This window comes from Brachyhypopomus gauderio, unplaced genomic scaffold, assembly GCF_052324685.1.
Source record: "Brachyhypopomus gauderio isolate BG-103 unplaced genomic scaffold, BGAUD_0.2 sc81, whole genome shotgun sequence".
Classification (NCBI taxonomy): domain Eukaryota; kingdom Metazoa; phylum Chordata; class Actinopteri; order Gymnotiformes; family Hypopomidae; genus Brachyhypopomus; species Brachyhypopomus gauderio.
In genome coordinates, this window is record NW_027506902.1 from 438,771 (window position 1) to 460,257 (window position 21,487).

At 46.0% G+C, this 21,487-nt stretch overlaps 1 protein-coding gene across 5 annotated transcripts in view; it reads left to right on the forward strand.

Annotated features, from left to right (window-relative positions):
• The window catches only part of grik5 (glutamate receptor, ionotropic, kainate 5), a 53,077-nt gene that overhangs the window by 28,857 nt on the left and 2,733 nt on the right, over positions 1-21,487 (forward strand). The window contains exons 3-19 of one of the 5 annotated variants that reach the window (XM_076991153.1): positions 6-170; positions 333-430; positions 640-805; positions 8,048-8,226; positions 8,783-8,836; positions 9,092-9,262; positions 9,545-9,697; positions 9,780-9,884; positions 10,667-10,774; positions 10,902-11,105; positions 11,520-11,633; positions 12,082-12,191; positions 13,521-13,790; positions 14,017-14,182; positions 20,145-20,370; positions 20,897-21,025; positions 21,361-21,482. In XM_076991153.1, coding sequence (XP_076847268.1) covers positions 6-170; positions 333-430; positions 640-805; positions 8,048-8,226; positions 8,783-8,836; positions 9,092-9,262; positions 9,545-9,697; positions 9,780-9,884; positions 10,667-10,774; positions 10,902-11,105; positions 11,520-11,633; positions 12,082-12,191; positions 13,521-13,790; positions 14,017-14,182; positions 20,145-20,370; positions 20,897-21,025; positions 21,361-21,482 — 2,540 coding nt within the window. Of the gene's footprint in view, positions 1-5; positions 171-332; positions 431-639; positions 806-8,047; positions 8,227-8,782; positions 8,837-9,091; positions 9,263-9,544; positions 9,698-9,779; positions 9,885-10,666; positions 10,775-10,901; positions 11,106-11,519; positions 11,634-12,081; positions 12,192-13,520; positions 13,791-14,016; positions 14,367-20,144; positions 20,371-20,896; positions 21,026-21,360; positions 21,483-21,487 lie in introns of those variants that run through there. The other 4 variants (XM_076991155.1, XM_076991154.1, XM_076991156.1 and 1 more) reach the window with 4 other exon arrangements.

Consider the following 21,487-nt stretch of genomic DNA (forward strand, 5'->3'; position numbering starts at 1 on the left):
GTCAGCGGCGGTTCTGGATGACCATTCTGCTTGCGGGCGTGGAGAGCGGTTAGCTTTAGCACTGGCGCGTGAGAACATCAACAGTGTGATGGAGGGACCTGCTCGCACACGTGTGGAAGTAGACGTCTTCGAGCTGCAGAAAGACTCTCAGTACGAGACCACGGACACCAGTGAGTTGGACGCACGTTCAGAACGCACACTTCTTCGGTTCAGAAGAGAGCAGAGCAGGTGGCCTAGTATGAGACCTTTACAAGAAGAAGTGATTGTAAAAATGGTGAACTGATCAAAAGACAAGGATAAAGAAGAGTCATTTGTATAATGTTTTCTGTTAGTGTGCCAGATTCTTCCAAAGGGTGTGGTTTCTGTGATTGGCCCCGCCTCTAGTCCCGCCTCAGGCTCTACTGTCAGCCACATCTGTGGAGAGAAAGAGGTGAGCTGTGCATCATTGTCATTTTTTCTCTGCATTATGGTGTTTCAGCTTTCTGAACATTCTCTCCCACATTCACTCTCTTCCTATTCTCTAACTTTTCTCTTTGTCCTTTTTTCTTTTGCACCTTCACCTATCTGTCCATGTCTCTCTCTTTCTTACTCACTCTTTTTGTCTCACTCTCTGTCTCTCTCTCTCTTGCTTGCTTTCAGATCCCACATGTAAAGATCGGACCCGAGGAGACTCCGCGGCTACCTTACCTGCGCTTTGCGTCCATCACTCTGTATCCTAGCAACGAGGATCTGAGCCTCGCCGTGGGAGCCATCCTACGCTCCTTCGGCTACCCATCAGCTAGTCTGGTCTGCGCCAAAGCTGAGTGTAAGTGTGTGATCTTTGCTGTCTCCATCAACTGCTCTGGTCTGCCCAGAAGCAACACGCAAGTCAAAGTGCCTCTCCGGCTGGATAACTGTGGATCTTTTGTTATTCGGTTGGGAAGTACGAACACTCTCCCCACCACTCAAATCACAAATCACTGGTGAAAGGCGACAGCAGTGTAGGATTGTTGTACACCAGTTCCTCATTCATGACACTTCAGAGTCGGTACTTGAAAGTGAGTTTTGTTCAGCTTGGACTGTGTGTACACAAGTGTTGCCTCAGTCAGTGTCTCAGACTCACACATGCAGTGAAGGCTGTCAGTGCCTCAGAGTCAGACATGCAGTGAAGGCTGTCAGTGCCTCAGAGTCAGACATGTAGTGAAGGCTGTCAGTGCCTCAGAGTCAGACATGCAGTGAAGGCTGTCATTGCCTCAGAGTCAGACATGTAGTGAAGGCTATGTCATTGCCTCAGAGTCAGACATGCAGTGAAGGCTGTGTCAGTGCCTCAGAATCAGACATGCAGTGAAGGCTGTGTCAGTGCCTCAGAGTCAGACATGTAGTGAAAGCTGTGTCAGTGCCTCAGAGTCAGACATGTAGTGAAAGCTCTGTTAGTGCCTCAGAGTCAGACATGCAGTGAAGGCTGTGTCAGTGCCTCAGAGTCAGACATGCAGTGAAGGCTGTGTCAGTGCCTCAGAGTCAGACATGTAGTGAAGGCTGTGTCAGTGCCTCAGAGTCAGATATGTACTGAAGGCTGTGTCAGTGCCTCAGAGTCAGACATGCAATGAAAGCTGTGTCAGTGCCTCAGAGTCAGACATGTAGTGAAGGCTGTGTCAGTGCCTCAGAGTCAGACATGCAGTGAAAGCTGTGTCAGTGCCTCAGAGTCAGCTATGTACTGAAGGCTGTGTCAGTGCCTCAGAGTCAGACATGTAGTGAAGGCTGTGTCAGTGCCTCAGAGTCAGACATGCAATGAAAGCTGTGTCAGTGCTTCAGTCAGACATGTATTGAAGGCTGTGTCAGTGCCTCAGAGTCAGACATGCAGTGAAAGCTGTCACAGTGCCTCAGAGTCAGACATGTAGTGAAGGCTGTGTCAGTGCCTCAGAGTCAGACATGCAGTGAAGGCTGTGTCAGTGCCTCAGAATCAGACATGCAGTGAAGGCTGTCAGTGCCTCAGAGTCAGACATGTAGTGAAGGCTGTGTCAGTGCCTCAGAGTCAGACATGTAGTGAAAGCTGTGTCAGTGCCTCAGAGTCAGACATGCAGTGAATAATGTGTCAGTGCCTCAGAGTCAGACATGCAGTGAAGGCTGTGTCAGTGCCTCACAGTCAGACATTTAGTGAAAGCTGTGTCAGTGCCTCAGAGTCAGACATTTAGTGAAAGCTGTGTCAGTGCCTCAGAGTCAGACATGCAGTGAAGGCTGTGTCAGTGCCTCAGAGTCAGACATTTAGTGAAAGCTGTGTCAGTGCCTCAGAGTCAGACATACGGCGAAGGGCACACAGGTGTGTCAGTGCCTCGGAGTCGGACATACCTGTGAAGGACACGCAGGTGTGTCAGTGCCTCAGAGTCAGACATACGGTGAAGGGCACGCAGGTGTGTCCGTGCCTTGTGTCTGTGCTGAGGTTTGGGGGCGTCGCTTCATGAGACTCTGCTCTGACCCAGTTGGCTGCACCATGGTTGCCATGGCAGCCGAGTATGTGCAACTTGCTGCTCATCATGCTCATTTAAAATGGCGGTAGCAGAAAGAGAAAGAGAAAGAGAGAGAGAGAAAGCGGGAGAGAAGAGAGAGGAAGAGATGCTAAACACTCTCTTTGTTCTGAGTACTCTGATCAGTGTGTGTTGGCATGTCAGTGTGTATGCATGTGTGTGTGTATGTGCTGGAGTCACTGTCAGTAATTAATGAGAATATGTTCATTTATTTTCTCATTATGAGCCCGTCATTAATTCGCCCTCTGATTGGACACACTTGCGATCACCTCTGATTGGACACACTTGCGATCACCTCTGATGCTAAGCCCTCTGCTTCAGCGCTGTGTCAATCCAACACTGTTAGTTAAAAATCTCCACACATGAACAGAGTCATCATACATCTGATTCACTCCACTGGAAGGTGACCACAAGATGGCCACCTCATGACACAGGATAAATAGTAAAAAAAATAAAAATAAATCAGCAAACTGGGATGCAACAGTAACTAGACAACAACTTAAATGATGCTATCAGGTAGATATCGTGGTCATGGTTTATAAATCTGTATTTACACCATGCTGATGTTGCTAGTCCTAATGTTGCGTATGCAGTACCTACACAGTGTTGGAGTGGTGGTGGAGTGCTGGTCCAGAACTAATCATCCATCATCAGTGCCTGACCTCACTAAAACTCTTGTGGCTGAACGCAATAGTCCTCACAGCAATGTTCCATCAATTAAAGTATTCTCAGATGACTAGAAGCAGTTACTGCAGCAGAGAGGGACAAATAAAGGATACTCAATGGTGCGAACTAAGAAAATGTAAATCACTGACAATAGCTAATGCTAATCATTTTTGCCAGCAAAAAGTAGCAAACATGAAAAAAGTGTTTATTTATTAGTTGTACATTTGAAAGTTTGAAACTAACATGCAATGACTAATGAAATACTTTTGTAGTCCTCAAATGAAAAAGTTTATGATCCTTAAAATGAGCCCATTACATGGAAGTGGCCATGTTTAAAACCAATTTAGCATGGAATTGTGGAAACATCCAGGCCACTAGGTGTCGGTGTAACAGTTAATTTATAACGTGAAGAAGTATTATTGGACAAAATAACTTATAGCTCCTTTAACCTATGGAATGCCCTGGGTTACGCGTAGCCAAACAGGCATACACAGGCATACATTAATCTTACATTTTTGCTGATTCCTTTTCATCAGCTAGTAGAACCATGTTCTATTAAAATGGATGAGGTGCGTGAGTACCAAAATATCATTAACTAGATAATTTAAGCTTTGCACAAGGTTAATTAAACATTAAAATATATAGATTAAAGAAACAGTGAACCAGGAAAGCAGTTAACAGCTAACTCTGTATATCAGTCTGTCATAACTGTCCACTAACGTAGGGACAAAGTCAGCACATATGCAGTGTTCGCTCGTCACAGACGGCTGCCATCTTAAGCAGCTTATTATTGAACCTCCAGGCATGTTTCATTTTGGTATGGTCAGTCATGACATTTTTGTTTGTGCTTAGGGGCCATTGTGTATTATGCTAACTTAGCCTGGAATTGCTAAATAGCAAAGTACTTAGCATATACTACAGAATTAAACTGCTGCAGAGCCAGTATTACAGGGTTGCCAACTCTCACGCGTTGAGCGTGAGACACACGCATTTGACCGTTTTCACACGCTCTCACGCCACACATCCGATATCTCACGCCGAAAAAAAATATCCAGTTTATTTACCTCAGATCCACATATATGATTCAATACGTTACTAGTTCGCTAGCTCTGGCACCATCCACCGGCGATATAACACTGAATCTGTGTCCATTTTACGTTCGCCCCCCCTCCGCTCAACAAAATACACTCGCCACCGGCTCCAGGTTAAAATCTCACTCCAAGCGAACGTCAAAAGTTGGCATCCCTGGTATTATAGTACTTATTAGTGACCACCACCCTGTGATGAGAAACATGAATTAACTATATGACAGTACATTTGAAGGCTGAAATTAGCTAGCCAGTTACAGTGAGGATGTGACGGGCAGGGAGTGCGAAATAAAATGGAAGCGATCACGCCAAGTCTCAGGGAAAAAGGATGGTTTAATGGAGAAAGTGCACAAACCAAAAACCCGTGACATGATCCAAATGAAGGATATAATGACCAGTGGTCAACTGGTACAAAGATAAGACATATATAGACAAACAAACGACCATCAGGTGTAACGGATCGTGGGCCCCGCCCACCTGAGGGACGAACACAACACAACAACAACAGGACAGCTGCCGCTGTGGACAGAGGCAACCAATAGGGGGCCCGCCGTACCGTGACAGAGGAAAATAAGTATTTGAACACCCTGTGACTTTGCAAGTTCTCCCACTTAGAAATCATGGAGGGGGTCTGTGAGACATAATTTTAAAAAATCTGGATTTATAAATAATTTATTTGTGTGTTAGTGCTAAAAATTTGAACACCTGTGAAAATCAATGTTAATATTTTGTACAGTAGCGTTTGTTTGCAATTACAGAGGTCAGATTTTCTCCAGATCAGCCAGATATCTGGGCTGTCGTTGAGAAACACGGAGTCTCATCTGACTGGAGAACTTTCTCCCATGACTCCTCTGGATCATCTAAATGGTCACGGGTGAACTTGAGACGGGCCTGGACGTGTGCTGATTTAAGCAGGGGAACCTTCTGTGCCATACATGACTTTAAACTATGATGTCTTGGTGTATCACCCACAGTAACACTGGAAACAGTGCTCCCAGCTCTCTTCAGGTCATTGACCAGCTCCACCCGTGTAGTTCCTTTTTCACCAAGCTGCTTAGCAATTGCCCCGTAGCCCTGTCCAGCCTCCTGGAGGTCTACAGTTTTGTCTCTGGTGTCTTTGGACAGCTCTTTGGTCTTAGCCATGTTAGTAGTTGGAGTCATACTGATTGTTTGGGGTGGACAGGTGTCTTTATGCAGCTAACAACCTCAAACAGGTGCTTCTAATTTAAGATAATAAATGGAGTTCTTTTTAGAGGCAGACTAACAGAGGCAGACTAACAGGTCTTTGAGCGCCAACATATTTGCTGATTGGCAGGTGTTCACGTACTTATTTGCAGCAGTAACACAAAAAATTCTAAAATAAAAATATCATACATTGTGATTTTGATTATGTCTCTCACAGTGGACGTGCACCTAAGATGAAAATTTCAGACGCCTCCATGATTTCTAAGTGGGAGAACTTGCAGGGTGTTCAAATACTTATCTTCCTCACTGTCTAAAACAGTCAATCTAACATTAGCATTGCACAAACGTAACAAAAGAAAGGGGGAGGGCTTTTTTGAGGCAGTAACTAATGGAATAAATTTTCAAAAAACAAAAATTGTTTTGAATTGTTGGAGAAAAATACATAATGCAGTAACTTGGGCAAGGATGAAAAAACATATTTTGCACCAGTGGACAGAATTACAATATCAACAGTAGACATCTTACTTGATATCATCTAAAATGTTTAAAAAGGGGATAGAAAGTAGAGGTTTGTGTTACAAGATGGTGGTGTTTGTTCTCCCTATTTTAATGGGGGGTGGAGCATCCTCTAGCTCTCCTTTCACACCGAGCCCTGCCTGTCGGACATGCGAACCCCATTTCCCTTCCTCTCCACACGACGTGTCATGGGTGCATATTATCAAGTGAGAACTGCAGAAGTGTGTATTTACTCCTGAGGGGAGAATGAAGTGGAGTGGGCTGGTACTCTGTCAGCTTCAAACACTTGCAGCTCCATTAGAGGGCAGTAAACTTCACTGGAGGGCAGTAAAACCAGCAGGAATGCCCTCCGGTGGTCTCGTTACATCCCACATTAATACCACTGCTCACTCCCCCTAATCCCTTGTCTTTAACAAAGCCAAGATGTAAGAGCAAATAAACTTGGTCTTGGATGTGCCCATTCCTTCGCCTGCTTTACTGATGTACTGTGTGCTAACTAATTTAAAAACTGTAGCGAAGATCTTCTTAGGAAGTGGTTGTTGCAGTATGTTTCTTTAGAACTATATCACACCCTTTTAAATGTGGATTTTTCCAGAGGGGACGTCTCTTAGGTGTCCACTGGTTTTCCTGTGTTTTCCAGTGTGTTTGATGTTAAAAACGGTGTCAGTACAAGAGGCTTGAGTGAAGAGGAGTCAATAAAGAAATGCATGGAGTGGTCATGGAGTGGACGTGTAGTGGTCATGGTGTGGTCACGGAGTGGACGTGTAGTGGTCATGGTGTGGACGTGTAGTGGTCATGGTGTGGTCGTGCAGTGGACGTGGAGTGTCGTGGAGTGGTCGTCCAGTGGTCATCCAGTGGTCGTGGAGTGGTCGTCTAGTGGTCATGCAGTGGTCGTGTAGTCGTTGAGGAGTGGTCGTGGAGTGGTCATGTAGTCGTTGAGGAGTGGTCGTGGAGTGGTCGTCTAGTGGTCGTCTAGTGGTCGTCTAGTGGTCATGTAGTGGTCATGTAGTCGTTGAAGAGTGGTCGTGGAGTGGTCATATAGTCGTTGAGGAGTGGTCGTGGAGTGGTCGTCTAGTGGTCGTCTAGTGGTCATGTAGTGGTCATGCAGTGGTCATGTAGTCGTTGAGGAGTGGTCGTGGAGTGGTCGTCTAGTGGTCATGTAGTGGTCATGTAGTCGTTGAAGAGTGGTCATGTAGTGGTCATGTAGTCGTTGAAGAGTGGTCATGTAGTGGTCATGTAGTCGTTGAAGAGTGGTCGTGGAGTGGTCGTGCGGACTCCTGTTTAAGCTTGTGGAGCCCTGGCTTTGGGACTGCCAAACTGTGGCTTCTATGGCAGGCAGGATCATCTGTCTGTGGATCATTATGCTCTCTCACGACTGTGCAGGGAGAAGGGGAGAGAGAGGTTTATTAATACTAAAACTACCATGTAATCACAGAGGTGTCAGAGATGGAGAGAGCAAGAAATTGAGAGAGAGAGAGAGAGAGAGACTGGGAGGTGGAGGTTTATTAATGCTGGAACTCAGATGAAATCACAGAGGGGTGGAGGATAGAGAGGGTAAGAGAAGAGCGGAGCTGAGAGATGGAATGAAAAGCACTAATAGGTGAAAGACAGAGTGAGTGGAATCCTGGGAGAAAGTGAGAAAAAGTGTTTGGGGGAGTTGCCGAGGGAGGCAGTGAGTGGGCGAGTGAGAGTAGGGAAGAGAGAGAGAGCAGGACAGAGGGAGGAGGAGGGGAGCGTAGAGCCAGTGAGAGAGAGAACGAGAGCGTGTAAGTGAGGGCATTGATTCCGTTCCTCCCTCAAACTAATTAAAGTTTGGCACTGGGTTCACTGGCTCTCTCTCAGCACACACGGTCCCACGAGAAGGCAGACACTTATTTACATTTAATACACACGTACACACACACACACACACACACACACACACACACACACACACACACACACACACCCACACACACACACGCACACACACACACACACACACACACACACACACACACATATGAACACACACCCACATATGAACACACACCCACATGAACACACACATTCTCTTGCAGAATCTTTAACCCCATCTGCACCTGTCCACAGGTCTGCTGCGTCTGGAGGAGCTGGTGAGACGATTTTTGATCTCTAGGGAAACACTGTCGGTGCGTATGCTGGACGACGACCTCGACCCCACCTCCTTACTGAAGGAGATCCGTGACGATAAGGTTGCTACAATCATCATCGATGCCAACGCCTCTGTGTCTTACCTGATTCTGAAGAAGGTACGCACCACGAGCACACACACACACACACACACACACACACACACACACACACACACACACACACACACAGACACACACCCTTGAAGTACTGGACGAAATACGCATATACTGTATACATACACACATATACAAACACACATACACACTTTGCAAAGTGATGTACAGTAAGTTCGGGTGGTCGTATTTACCTTCTTTTGCACTATAGCTGTATAAATGTGAAAGCTAATGCATTTAAATAGAGCTTAGTGATAGGGCTCCTTTTTAACTTTTAGTCTCTCTCTCTCTCTCTCTCTCTCTCTCCCTCCACCTGCATTTTTCTGATTTTCTGGGAGGATAATTCAGCTTGTTCTGTTTTATCCGTTCCATTGTGCTTGCACTTTCAAAGGCTCAGAAGATGATCTGTACGTTCTGCTGATGACACAGCTACGTCCCGATCAGCGGGTCTGGCGTCTCGCTACTGCGTCCCGATCAGCGGGTCTGGCGTCTCGCTACTGCGTCCCGATCAGCGGGTCTGTTCCCTTCTTCTAATCTCCTCCTCTTGCTTCATTTCCAGGCGTCTGAGCTGGGGATGACATCAGCGTTTTACAAGTACATTCTCACCACCATGGTAAGCCGGTTGTGCGCTGTGCTTTGTTTACATTTTCAGATCCTCGTCTGCACGGCGATGGATGCCCGCGCGCACCCTCCAAACACACTCCACACTCCTCACTCAGTATATCTAAACGTAGTGTGGGTTTCTCATTGTGAAGCGTGTTCAGCATGATGTGTATTGTAGTGCATTTATGTGATGCTGTGTGTGTGTGTGTGTGTGTGTGTGTGTGTGTGTGTGTGTGTGTGTGTGTGTGTGTGTGTGTGTGTGTAGGATTTTCCCTTGCTATGGCTGGATGACATAGTTGATGGCCATTCCAATATCGTGGGCTTCTCCATGTTCAACATCACTCACCCGTTTTACCTGGAGTTTATCAGAAGCCTTAATCTGTCCTGGAGAGAGGGCTGTGACCTTAACCCATACCCGGGGCCTGCGGTAAAGCCTGTGTGCATCAATCTCTCTTACACACGCGCACACACACACACACACACACACACACACACACACACACACACACACACACACACACACACACACACAATAAAACATCTAACTAAACGTTTTTGCTTGTTCAGCTATTTAAAAGCACTTCAGTACGTCTATTGCTGGCTGTTGTGAGCTAGGCTAGCCCTGGCTTTCTCTGGTGTTCTAACACGGGACATTTAAGTCCTGAAAATGTACGAAACCAGACCTGCGCTCACAAACTGGTGTGCACGGTGTGCGCAGCTGTCGTCGGCGCTGATGTTCGACGCGGTGCATGTGGTGGCCAGCGCGGTGCAGGAGCTGAACAGGAGTCAGGAGATCGGTGTGAAGCCCCTCAGCTGTTCCTCCCCTCAGATCTGGCAGCACGGGACCAGCCTCATGAACTACTTGCGCATGGTGAGGGGGCGGAGCCTGTTGTCTCTCGGCTGATTGACTGGGGGCGGAGCTCCACCTGCCTTACCCTGTTGTTCTGTCTCAGGTGGAGTACGACGGCTTAACGGGCCACGTTGAGTTTAACAGCAAAGGCCAGAGGACCAACTACACACTGCATGTTCTGGAGAAGCATAAGGCAGGCCACAAAGAGGTGATGCGCGCGCGCACACACACACACACACACACACACACACACACATAGCTAAGGTGCAGAAATGAAGCAGAAGGTAGCACAGGTGGGCATGGCAGAAATGTTGCTTGATATTCTCATGACCTGTGAGTAGTCAAGAAGACCAAAAGAGCAGTCCAAAACTCCAGAAGAGTGGTCCAAAGCTCCACCAGACCGGTCCAGAACACCAGAAGAATGATCCAGAACTTCAGAAGAGTGATCCCGATATCCAGAAGATCAGTCCAGAACACCAGAAGAGCAGCCCAAAACTCCAGAGGAGTGGTCCAAAGCTCACCAGAAGAATGATCCATATCTCCAGACGAGCAGTCCAGAACACTAGAAGAGCAGTCCAGATGTGTAAAAAACTGATTCAAGGTTAAGGGATGCAATTTCCAGCATACTGCTAAAGGTTGAGATGAAGATTTTTTTTCTGGAGTTTTGTGTAAAATTCTATCAGGTTGGACTTTTTTCCCTCTGCTTTTTTTTGTTTTTTTTTTTTTGCATTGCTCCAGTTTAGAAGTACATGTGTGAATATCGAAGTACACGGGTGAATATCGAAGTGTTTGTTATTGTGATGGTTTTCTGGAAGAACTGGAACATTTTCTGGAATAAGTGCAGAGTGCCAATATATGTAAACATAGCTATATTATTAAATGGCAATAAATGTGTGTGTGCCCTAAAGAATGTGTTATAGGCACCATGATGTTGCTTTAATGCACTAGTGCTGCCCTCCGAGTTTGACGTCTTTTCTGTCTTCATCCTAGATCGGTATCTGGTACTCTAATAACACTTTGGTCATGAATTCTACCAGTCTGGACATCAATGTCTCTGAGACTCTGGCGAACAAGACCCTCATCATTACCACCATACTGGTAATGTCAAACAACAACACATGTGCAATGGACAGATTTATGGCCATTTTCCATGAGGACCATGCTTTGGCTGAGATCAACATCCAGTTCTTACCGTGTGTGTGTGTGTGTGTGTGTGTGTGTGTAGGAGAACCCATATGTTATGAGGAAGGTGAATTACCAGGACCTGGAAGGGAATGAGCAGTATGAGGGCTTCTGTGTGGACATGCTGAGGGAACTATCTGACATTCTGAAGTTCACCTACCGGATCAAACTAGTAGATGACGGTCTGTACGGAGCACCAGAACTGAATGGTTCCTGGACAGGCATGGTGGGGGAGCTGATCAACAGGGTATGCTCACTCTCTCACACACACACTCTCTCACACACACACACACACACACACACACACACACACACACACACACATTCTCACACCAACAACCTCTCTCACACACACAAACACACACACACACACACATTCTCTCACACACACTCTCTCATGCACACTCTCTCACACACACACACACTCACTCTCACACCAACAACCTCTCTCACGCACACTTTCTCACACACACACACACACACTCTCACACCAACGACCTCTCTCACACACACAAACACACACACACACATACTCTCACACACACTCTCTCATGCACACTCTCTCTCTCACACACACACACACACACACACACACACACATTTGTGTGACATTTGTGCTCATCCTTTTGGCCTTGCTCTTGCTGCCCTCTTTCTGGAACAGAAAGCTGATTTAGCTGTAGCTGCCTTCACCATCACCTCCGAGAGAGAGAAAGTCATCGATTTCTCCAAACCTTTCATGACTCTGGGCATCAGCATTCTCTACAGAGTTCATATAGTAAGATATACAGATGTACAAGCCACACACACACACACACACACACACACACACACACACACACACACACACACACACACACACACACACACTGAGGACCCTCATAATTCAACTCGCGTATTTCTGTTGTGTTGAGCCATAATAAATATTCCCTCTAGTGGTCAGGCGAGGTTATGCATGCAGTAAATAACCTTTTCCCATTGATGCATGTGCAGCGTGTTGATGACTGAAGTAAAGCGGTGGAGGCAAGAACAGAGAGAAAAGACATCGGAAATGGATTACCCTCGATATCACCACACTTAGTGTTCATGTCGTAGACACTTGAATCCTTTTGGTGAAGCCAGATCGATCTGTGTGAGAAGCAGCGATGACGGAGGGTTTGTGTTGAGACGCTCCCCCCTTCTGCCTGTATGTTTGCTGGTTTGATCTGGGCTGTGTTCGTTTCTAGGGACGAAAGCCAGGCTATTTCTCTTTCCTGGATCCTTTCTCCCCAGCCATTTGGCTCTTCATGCTGCTGGCGTACCTGGCTGTCAGCTGTGTGCTGTTCCTCGCTGCCAGGTACACGCACACACACACACACAAATGCACACACACATTAATACATACCCCATCTCATGAAAAGCATGTTTTGATTTGTTGTTATGTATTTTGTCAACCCTGATTTACAATCCCCTGCCCGTATGCACAGAACCAGATTACAGAACCCCAGGGATCAACTTCCACTACCCCCGATGCATACAAACACACACACACACACACACACACACACACACACACACACACACACACACACACACCCACACAGACTAGTCTAGAATTATGAAGCACTCAGATATCAGACGCCATTCATTCTCCATGAGACACAGCTGATTGTAGATTAAGCCCATATCTATGATGGAGTTATATGGACTCACTTTGATCTGAGAAATGGAGGAAGATTGTAACTGAACGGTTGACAGCAATGAAATAGCAGGACAGACAGTCCTACCAGTCTGGGACAGCCATAGCTACTGAGCTTCATGTTCTCTGGTGGTCTGGATGCAACCGAGTCCTCATCCTGACTCCCGCATGGCACTGCAGCTCAGTGCTGGAGCATGACCGGTGTCTGCCCGCCACGACGTGTAACCCCGAGCTTGTGGTCCCGTGTCTGTGTGGCAGGTTAAGCCCATACGAGTGGTTCAACCCTCACCTGCGTCTGTGTGGCAGGTTATGTCAGGGCTGGCTCGGATGCCACGCCTTCTACCTCCACAAGAGGCACTAGTCCTAGACTGAATCGGCGCAATCAGCAGTGATCCGTTTCACCTGTTGCCATGGCTTCTTAGGGAAGCTTGTGGAGACGGATCATTGCGGATTAGTTTTGATCATGCCGGTACGGTTTCAGCCACCTGTGTGTCTCGCCACCTTCCTCTCTCTTTACATTTCTCTTGTAAATCCTGTCACTTATTCGAGTTACTATCTCCTGCGCCACTACCTGGCCTATCAAGTTTTCCTCCATCTGTTTCACTTCCTATCTGTTATTCATTTATTTTGGGAAGGTTTTGTTTGTTGCGGCGTTTGCCTGCAGTTAGTTACTTTCCCTTGGCGTTCTTGCTTTCGTTTTTATGCGACGAGTTATTTCCGCTTATTTATTTTTCTCCCCTCTATCTACGGGTGAGTTTTGCTGTGTATGCGTTGAGTTTTCCACATAGTTTTGTGGTGTTTTTGCCACTGTGCGTATGTGCGCTTTACTCTCACACTCACTACTTCTATCATGGCTTATTGTGCCGGTTCGAGCCGGTACTGGGGTCCGCCTCCGTTTATTCACGCAGTGGTTACGTCACCATACCCACCGCGTTACAAGTTAAGCCCGTACGAGTGGTACAACCCTCACCCGTGCCTGTGTGGCAGGTTAAGCCCGTACGAGTGGTACAACCCTCACCCGTGTCTGTGTGGCAGGTTAAGCCCGTACGAGTGGTACAACCCTCACCCGTGTCTGTGTGGCAGGTTAAGCCCGTACGAGTGGTACAACCCTCACCCGTGTCTGAGGGAACGCCGGGACCTCCTGGAGAACCAGTACACACTGGGAAACAGCCTGTGGTTTCCAGTGGGAGGCTTCATGCAGCAGGGATCGGAAATCATGCCCAAAGCCCTGTCCACTCGATGTGTCAGCGGAGTCTGGTTAGTCTGCGTGTACATATACGTGTGCATTCAAGTGCATACATTTGTCTGTGCATATGTGTTCGTGTGTCACATAGTTTCTGTAAATTGAAGTTGGCTAAATTTCATTACTCTGCAGGTATTAAAAAGAATTTACTTTATTATAACTCTAACTTAATTTCTTCTTAATTCTTCTGTTCCTATTATAAACCCTTTCTAATGTATGCTAATTATCTCTCTCTCTCAGGTGGGCATTCACCCTGATCATAATTTCTTCGTATACAGCAAATCTGGCTGCATTTCTGACTGTGCAGAGAATGGAGGCCCCCATTGAGTCCCCGGACGATCTGGCGGACCAAACCAACATCCAGTATGGAACTATTCATGGGGGGAGCACCATGACCTTCTTCATGGTATAACCCACCTTTTCCTGCTCTCGCCCAGCTTCCCACACACACTCACCACCGCACACACTTACCACCGCACACACGCCTCCTCACTTATGGACGGGAGGAAGTGTGTCATAGTATTTTTGCTTGAGTGGTATATGCCTATGTGGTGTGTGGGAGAATAAACTTCAAGAACACCAATGAGGCTTTCATTTATTTTTTCCTCTCGCTACAGTCTTATCGTGCTATGCACTAATCAGTGCACTGCTACAATGTGATAGACCACAACAGAGCAGTCGATCAACAATCAATTAACCTCTTCACCCACATTAATGAACCTGGAGAGTTTGCACAAATTATATGAATTATTAATGTGCAAAATTATTTCTCTGGCTTTTTTACTTATGCACTATTTGCAGAAAGAAACGACACTCTTTAACCTCCCAGATATACACATTTGCATGTTATCCACATAACAAAAGCCATGTGTGTGATTGAACTTGACGGCTGCGAACAGCAGAGTCATTAACACATTTTCAATGTTTTATTCAACTTGAGTATGTACATACTTGTGTGTATTTATTTAGTGTATTTGTGTCTGCGTGCTTCTCTTTCTACCACAGTTCTTATTGTGGTGTTCAGTTCAGCAGGATGCACACGGTACACATTGACTTGATCCTTTCCATATTCAGTAGGAGGTCCTCAATAGATGGCGCTGGTGCATTTTCACGTGAACCTTCAGAAGCTCTGGCTTGCGTTGGAGACGACATATTTCCTGTCGCATGTAACACAGCAGTGTCATTACAGACTTAACCTGTGTTCAAAGGATAGAAGAACAATAATCTTACATTTTGTAGGTGTGGACAGCTTTATAAATACCCCTCAGCTTCTGGTAGCAGCCCTATTCTTTTTGCCAACTTTACCAGCATCCTATTTGACCAAAGTCAGAGCGTGAGCAACAAAGCCTAACTTCAGCCATTTTTGCAGTTAATTTATAATTGTTGTCTATTGGCTAACACTAGGGCATGCAGGTTGCCTTAGGCCCAGTATGCTGCGGGCTCTCCCCAGACAGGCGGAGCCAGTGCTCTGTCGGACAGAGCAGGGAGGTCGGCCTGGGGTCACCTGGATGAGATCAGCGGAGCTTCTGTCAAGCTCCTGCATCAGCGGTGATGCCCTACGACTGGGTGGAGGTGGAACAGGCTTCAAAGTGCTCTGCGCAGATATATAAGCATCAACAGTGAGGCTGACATCTATCGCCTTGGGATGGTTTGATTGACACTGGTTAACAGATATGCTTCTCTGGCAAACACCAATAACAAAGCCACGTGTTTAAAATCTGTTCTTCTCATTTGTGTAAATATTTTAACAGTCCTCGATGGTTCTCTTCAGGCAGACTTCCCCACATGTAATATGGTAGGGGGGGAGGTGTGAGATTGCTGTAGTTCAAGCTGTGGCCACCATTCATGTGCTAGAGCAGAGACAAGACGACGGTCCCTTTTTGGTGCAGACTAGCGTAGTCTTTAAACCTCTCTAAACTCGTACGCATTCAGGTGATTTGGAAAGTCACCTACTACTTACAAATATAAATAACAGTGCCCTTATTGAGTGAAAAGGCAGTCAGTGAAGTCAGCTGCTGTTTTTTCCGAGAGGCGGAGCAGTGTTATTTTTGCACTATAGCTCACTGGCCTGGACTCTGGGGTTGCCGTGGCGCTCTGAACACGCTGGGCTGTTGCTATAGTACCTGCTGCTCTGGTCCTGGACAACACCATTATTAAAGACGTAGGAGAGAGTTTACGTATCAAGAAATCCGTGATTTCATTGGTACTTCAATACATATTGTTAAATAATTTCTGCTTGTATTTTGGTCCTGATTAAGTATGGTACTTTCCTAGCACAGGTTTATTACTACTAACTCTAGATAGCACACCGGTCACTGCTGCTAAAGAATGACCATCAATGTAAGGTGGGATTTCTTCATAGGTTAGCCTAGGAAGCCGTATATCTTTCATCCGTTAAACTTGTCTTAACTAATTAGACAGGTAATTGTGTTTACTTTGCAACATAAAGATGCCTGACAGTTAAATGTACACCATGTCTGCAGCGTGAACGACATTCCAGCAAAACCACTGTGTGAAGTGTGTGGCGCGGCAGTATGACTGACAGGATGAATGATGCTCCCCACACGCCGTTTACACACACGCCGTTTACACACACGCCGTTTACACACACGCCATTTACACATGCAACATTTCATCATTTTATTTGTATAATTTCCAATGATTTTCATCGTTTATTATGTGTAGGTTTAGCTCCTATTCCTAGCGCCTCAAATATAGCTCCTATTTTGTATTGCACCAGGAACGCTCTACCATGCTGTTCATGCTGTTAACATCAGTACCAAAAAGCAAATATCAAGATCTATATCAAGATCTGTATCAAGGTCTGCCAAGGATTATTTTGTAAGTGTGCCAAGGAAGAAAATGTGTTACAATCCTTCTTCTGCCCTGCATGTTGCAGAATTATGAAAACTCCCTGACCCCAGAACAGATAGGCATTCTTTGCAGAAATCATGCAAGACAGCTGGGTTGCCTTTAAGCTCCACAAGTGAAGGCATTGCACGCTGAACAGTTCTCCAGGCAGGATCATCTCTTTAGTCTTGAACAATGACTTCTCTCTCCGTACAAAGAGGCAGGCAGTCAGGGGTAAAGCCGTGGTGGATCGAGAGCCCAGGTGGGAGGCGTTTCCATGCCGTTCATTTAAAGCAGAGGAGGATCACTCCTCTAGATCTAAATCTGAGCTGAGCGGAGAATTCCATGGTGACTCAGGGAGGCTGTGATAGTTCTTTCGTGTGGAAGGTACAGACAGACACCCTGCATCTGCGTAATCGAGTCCTTCTCTGTAAGCATACATGGTGGGGTCCTTCTGTGTGTTTGGAAGTGTAAGCATACACAGTGGGGTCCTTCACTGTGTTTGGTAGTGTAAGTATACATGGTGGGTTCTTCTCTGAGTTTGGTAGTGTAAGTGTACATGGTGGGGTCCTTCACTGTGTTTGGTAGTGTAAGTGTACATAGGTAGGTCCTTCTCTGTGTTTGGTAATGTAAGTGTACATGGTGGGGTCCTTCACTGTGTTTGGTAGTGTAAGTGTACATAGGTGGGGTTCTTCTCCGTGTTTAGTAGTGTAAGTATACATGGTGGGGTCCTTCACTGTGTTTGGTAGTGTAAGCGTACATAGGTGGGGTCCTTCACTGTGTTTGGTAGTGTAAGCGTACATAGGTGGGGTCCTTCACTGTGTTTGGTAGTGTAAGTGTACATGGTGGGGTCCTTCACTGTGTTTGGTAGTGTAAGTGTACATGGTGGGGTCCTTCACTGTGTTTGGTAGTGTAAGTGTACATAGGTGGGGTTCTTCTCCGTGTTTAGTAGTGTAAGTGTACATGGTGGGGTCCTTCACTGTGTTTGGTAGTGTAAGCGTACATGGTGGGGTCCTTCACTGTGTTTGGTAGTGTAAGCGTACATGGTGGGGTCCTTCTCTGTGTTTGGTAGTGTAAGTGTACATGGTGGGGTCCTTCACTGTGTTTGGTAGTGTAAGCGTACATAGGTGGGGTCCTTCTCTGTGTTTGGTAGTGTAAGTGTACATGGTGGGGTCCTTCACTGTGTTTGGTAGTGTAAGTGTACATAGGTGGGGTCCTTCTCTGTGTTTGGTAGTGTAAGCGTACATAGGTGGGGTCCTTCTCTGTGTTTGGTAGTGTAAGCGTACATAGGTGGGGTCCTTCTCTGTGTTTGGTAGTGTAAGCGTACATAGGTGGGGTCCTTCTCTGTGTTTGGTAGTGTAAGCGTACATAGGTGGGGTCCTTCTCTGTGTTTGGTAGTGTAAGTGTACATGGTGGGGTCCTTCTCTGTGTTTGGTAGTGTAAGTGTACATGGTGGGGTCCTTCACTGTGTTTGGTAGTGTAAGTGTACATGGTGGGGTCCTTCACTGTGTTTGGTAGTGTAAGTGTACATGGTGGGGTCCTTCTCTGTGTTTGGTAGTGTAAACGTACATGGTGGGGTCCTTCTCTGTGTTTGGTAGTGTAAGCGTACATAGGTGGGGTCCTTCTCTGTGTTTGGTAGTGTAAGCGTACATAGGTGGGGTCCTTCTCTGTTTGGTAGTGTAAGTGTACATGGTGGGGTCCTTCACTGTGTTTGGTAGTGTAAGTGTACATGGTGGGGTCCTTTACTGTGTTTGGTAGTGTAAGTGTACATAGGTGGGGTTCTTCTCCGTGTTTAGTAGTGTAAGTATACATGGTGGGGTCCTTCACTGTGTTTGGTAGTGTAAGTGTACATAGGTAGGTCCTTCTCTGTGTTTGGTAGTGTAAGTGTACATGGTGGGGTCCTTCACTGTGTTTGGTAGTGTAAGTGTACATGGTGGGGTCCTTCACTGTGTTTGGTAGTGTAAGTGTACATGGTGGGGTTCTTCACTGTGTTTGGTAGTGTAAGTGTACATGGTGGGGTCCTTCTCTGTGTTTGGTAGTGTAAGCGTACATAGGTGGGTTCCTTCACTGTGTTTGGTAGTGTAAGTGTACATGGTGGGGTTCTTCTCTGTGTTTGGTAGTGTAAGCGTACATAGGTGGGTCCTTCTCTGTGTTTGGTAGTGTAAGTGTACATGGTGGGGTCCTTCTCTATGTTTGGTAGTGTAAGTGTACATGGTGGGGACCTTCTCTGTGTTTGGTAAACGTTTCTCCTGGCCTACTGTGTCCTCTTTTGGATCACAGCCCAGTGTCATTTTTCTCTGATTTGTGGCCTAAGAGGGTTTCATTCCTACAAGTACTGCATGGAGTGCAGGAAGCAGGCAGGAAGCCTGCAAGGTCACAGGCAGATGGATCTCAGATGCCTTGGCCAAGAGCCGGGCGACTGTAGCAGGAGGTAACCGACACAACAACTGGACTGTAATTGTTGTACACCAGCCACACCCTTCCTGCTGACACTGAACAATAGGACGACCAACTAATACCATAAAAAGTTACAGTAACACTGATGAATCATCCATTGTAATGTGTTGATTGTAGGTTTGGAGTTTTTGTATCATGGGTGTTGCAAAACAGGTTCTTTTCCTTCTAAACACAGTTACAAGTTTGCCATTCCTCTCTATTCTCCACCAATCAGAACGCAGCTATACTGACAAGAACAGAAACAGAAAATCAAACAACAATCAATTAGGTTTGAAGACTTGTGTTTATTGATCTGAGTGACCTTTGGGCCTCTGTGTTTTGTGTTCTTATGTATCACCATGTTTCTGAAATCATTACAATTGACTATGCTGAAGTTTATAGAAGCTCGTAGAAAAAACAGAATAAAACACAGATTGTTATTAATAATACTGATGAATAAATAATAAAAAATATGATGGCTCTTAATTACTTGTTTACTTTATTAGTCATATAAAAGCAAATATAAAAGCATTAAAGAATTCAACATGCTGTTAGCTCAATTGATCAGGACTGTTGAACCACTAAGTACATATGTTTTGAAGGGGAATTTGAGGAGTAATTAATGGGAAAGTGATGCTTCAGTACTTTTTACTAAGTACTAACTACTTAAGCATTAATTAATAAGCAATCAAATGTTTAGTTATGACAGTGATTCAGAACTGGTTACAAAATCATTACACAGTCAATATAGTAACTTAATGTAGCGAAAAAAGTTTATTAGGAACACCCATAACAAGACTCCATGACTTCATTTTATCAACAATAAAAAAACAAACACTTAATTATTTATTACAGGACCATAATGTAAAATGTTAGCTATAAATCAAATGTGTTGTTTACTGAAAAAGCATGTGAAAAATCAAGTTCATAAAACAAATTAAATTCTCTTTTCAATTGTACATATGGTGTGGATCGCCTCTCCTCTCCACAAGAATTATGTTTTTTTTTGGACGGTCTCTACAGGCTTGTGTTCTGAGTCCAGCAGTCTGAGTCACCTCCACCTCTGCCCCTCCGCCCCACAGAACTCTCGCTACCAGACGTACCAGCGCATGTGGAACTACATGCACTCCAAGCAGCCCAGCGTGTTCGTGAAGAGCACGGAGGAGGGCATCGCGCGCGTGCTCAACTCCAAGTACGCCTTCCTGCTGGAGAGCACCATGAACGAGTACCACCGCAGCCTCAACTGCAACCTCACGCAGATAGGGGGCCTGCTGGACACCAAGGGCTACGGCATCGGGATGCCTCTGGGTGAGAGAACCAGGGGGCGGGGTCATAGCCCTGGGGGAGGGGTTAGAGCCTGAAGGGAGGGGCCCTGCAGAAGGTTTAAGGACACCTGGGTCAATGCATTCTCTCACACACCTGCTTGGGAGCAATGAGACAACAAAGCACTTTTGTAAGTCACCCTGGACAAGAGTGTTCAGAATGATGTCAGTGTATATTTATGTGGAAAGGGTTATTGAGATGCGTGAGGGATATTTTTTTAACTTGATTTTTACTTGTTGATTGAGGTTTATATACACATGTCCTGTTTTTAGGTGAAGCACTTGAAAAGTGCTATGTAAGTTAATTAAAATATGAGGCAATGTTCCAGGGTCAAAGAATGAAGGAGAACACAAAGGGAAAATGATGATCAGTCATGTCTGTCTCAAAGGTCTCTGTCTGCTGCCCTTTCTCTCTCTCTCTTCCCCTCTGTCTCTCCCTCACGTTCTCTGTTTCTCTCTTCCTATTTCTCCCTTTCACCCTTTCTTTCCCCCCCCCCCCCCCCCCCCCCCAGGCTCCCCGTTTCGGGATGAGATCAGTCTGGCCGTTCTACAGCTACAGGAGAGCAACAGGCTGGAGATCCTGAAGCGGAGGTGGTGGGAGGCGGGCCAGTGCCCCAAAGAGGAGGATCACCGAGCTAAAGGCAAGAGTTGCTCCGCACCTCCGTCCTGTCTGGCCTTCGGGCCACGGTGCTCTTATTTCCATGCAGCACAGTTGGGTCTGTACACGTTTGTTTGAATAATGTGGTCTGCAGAATGCTGCAGGTTCATGGATGAGGGATGTTGGTGTGTATGTATGTTTCATATGTGTGAACATATGTATGAAATATGTTGTGTGTGTTGGTGTTGTTTTACTTGCTGTGCATGTCTATTTAATACATGCGTGTGTGTTTAATATGCTGTATGCGTGTGTTTAATACGTGTGTGTGTGTGTGTGTGTGTGTGTGTGTTTAATATGCTGCATGCGTGTGTTCTGCAGGCCTAGGCATGGAGAACATTGGTGGGATATTCGTAGTGCTGATCTGCGGTTTGATCATCGCTGTGTTTGTGGCGGTGATGGAGTTTGTGTGGTCCACCCGACGCTCGGCTGAAACGGATGAGGTGCG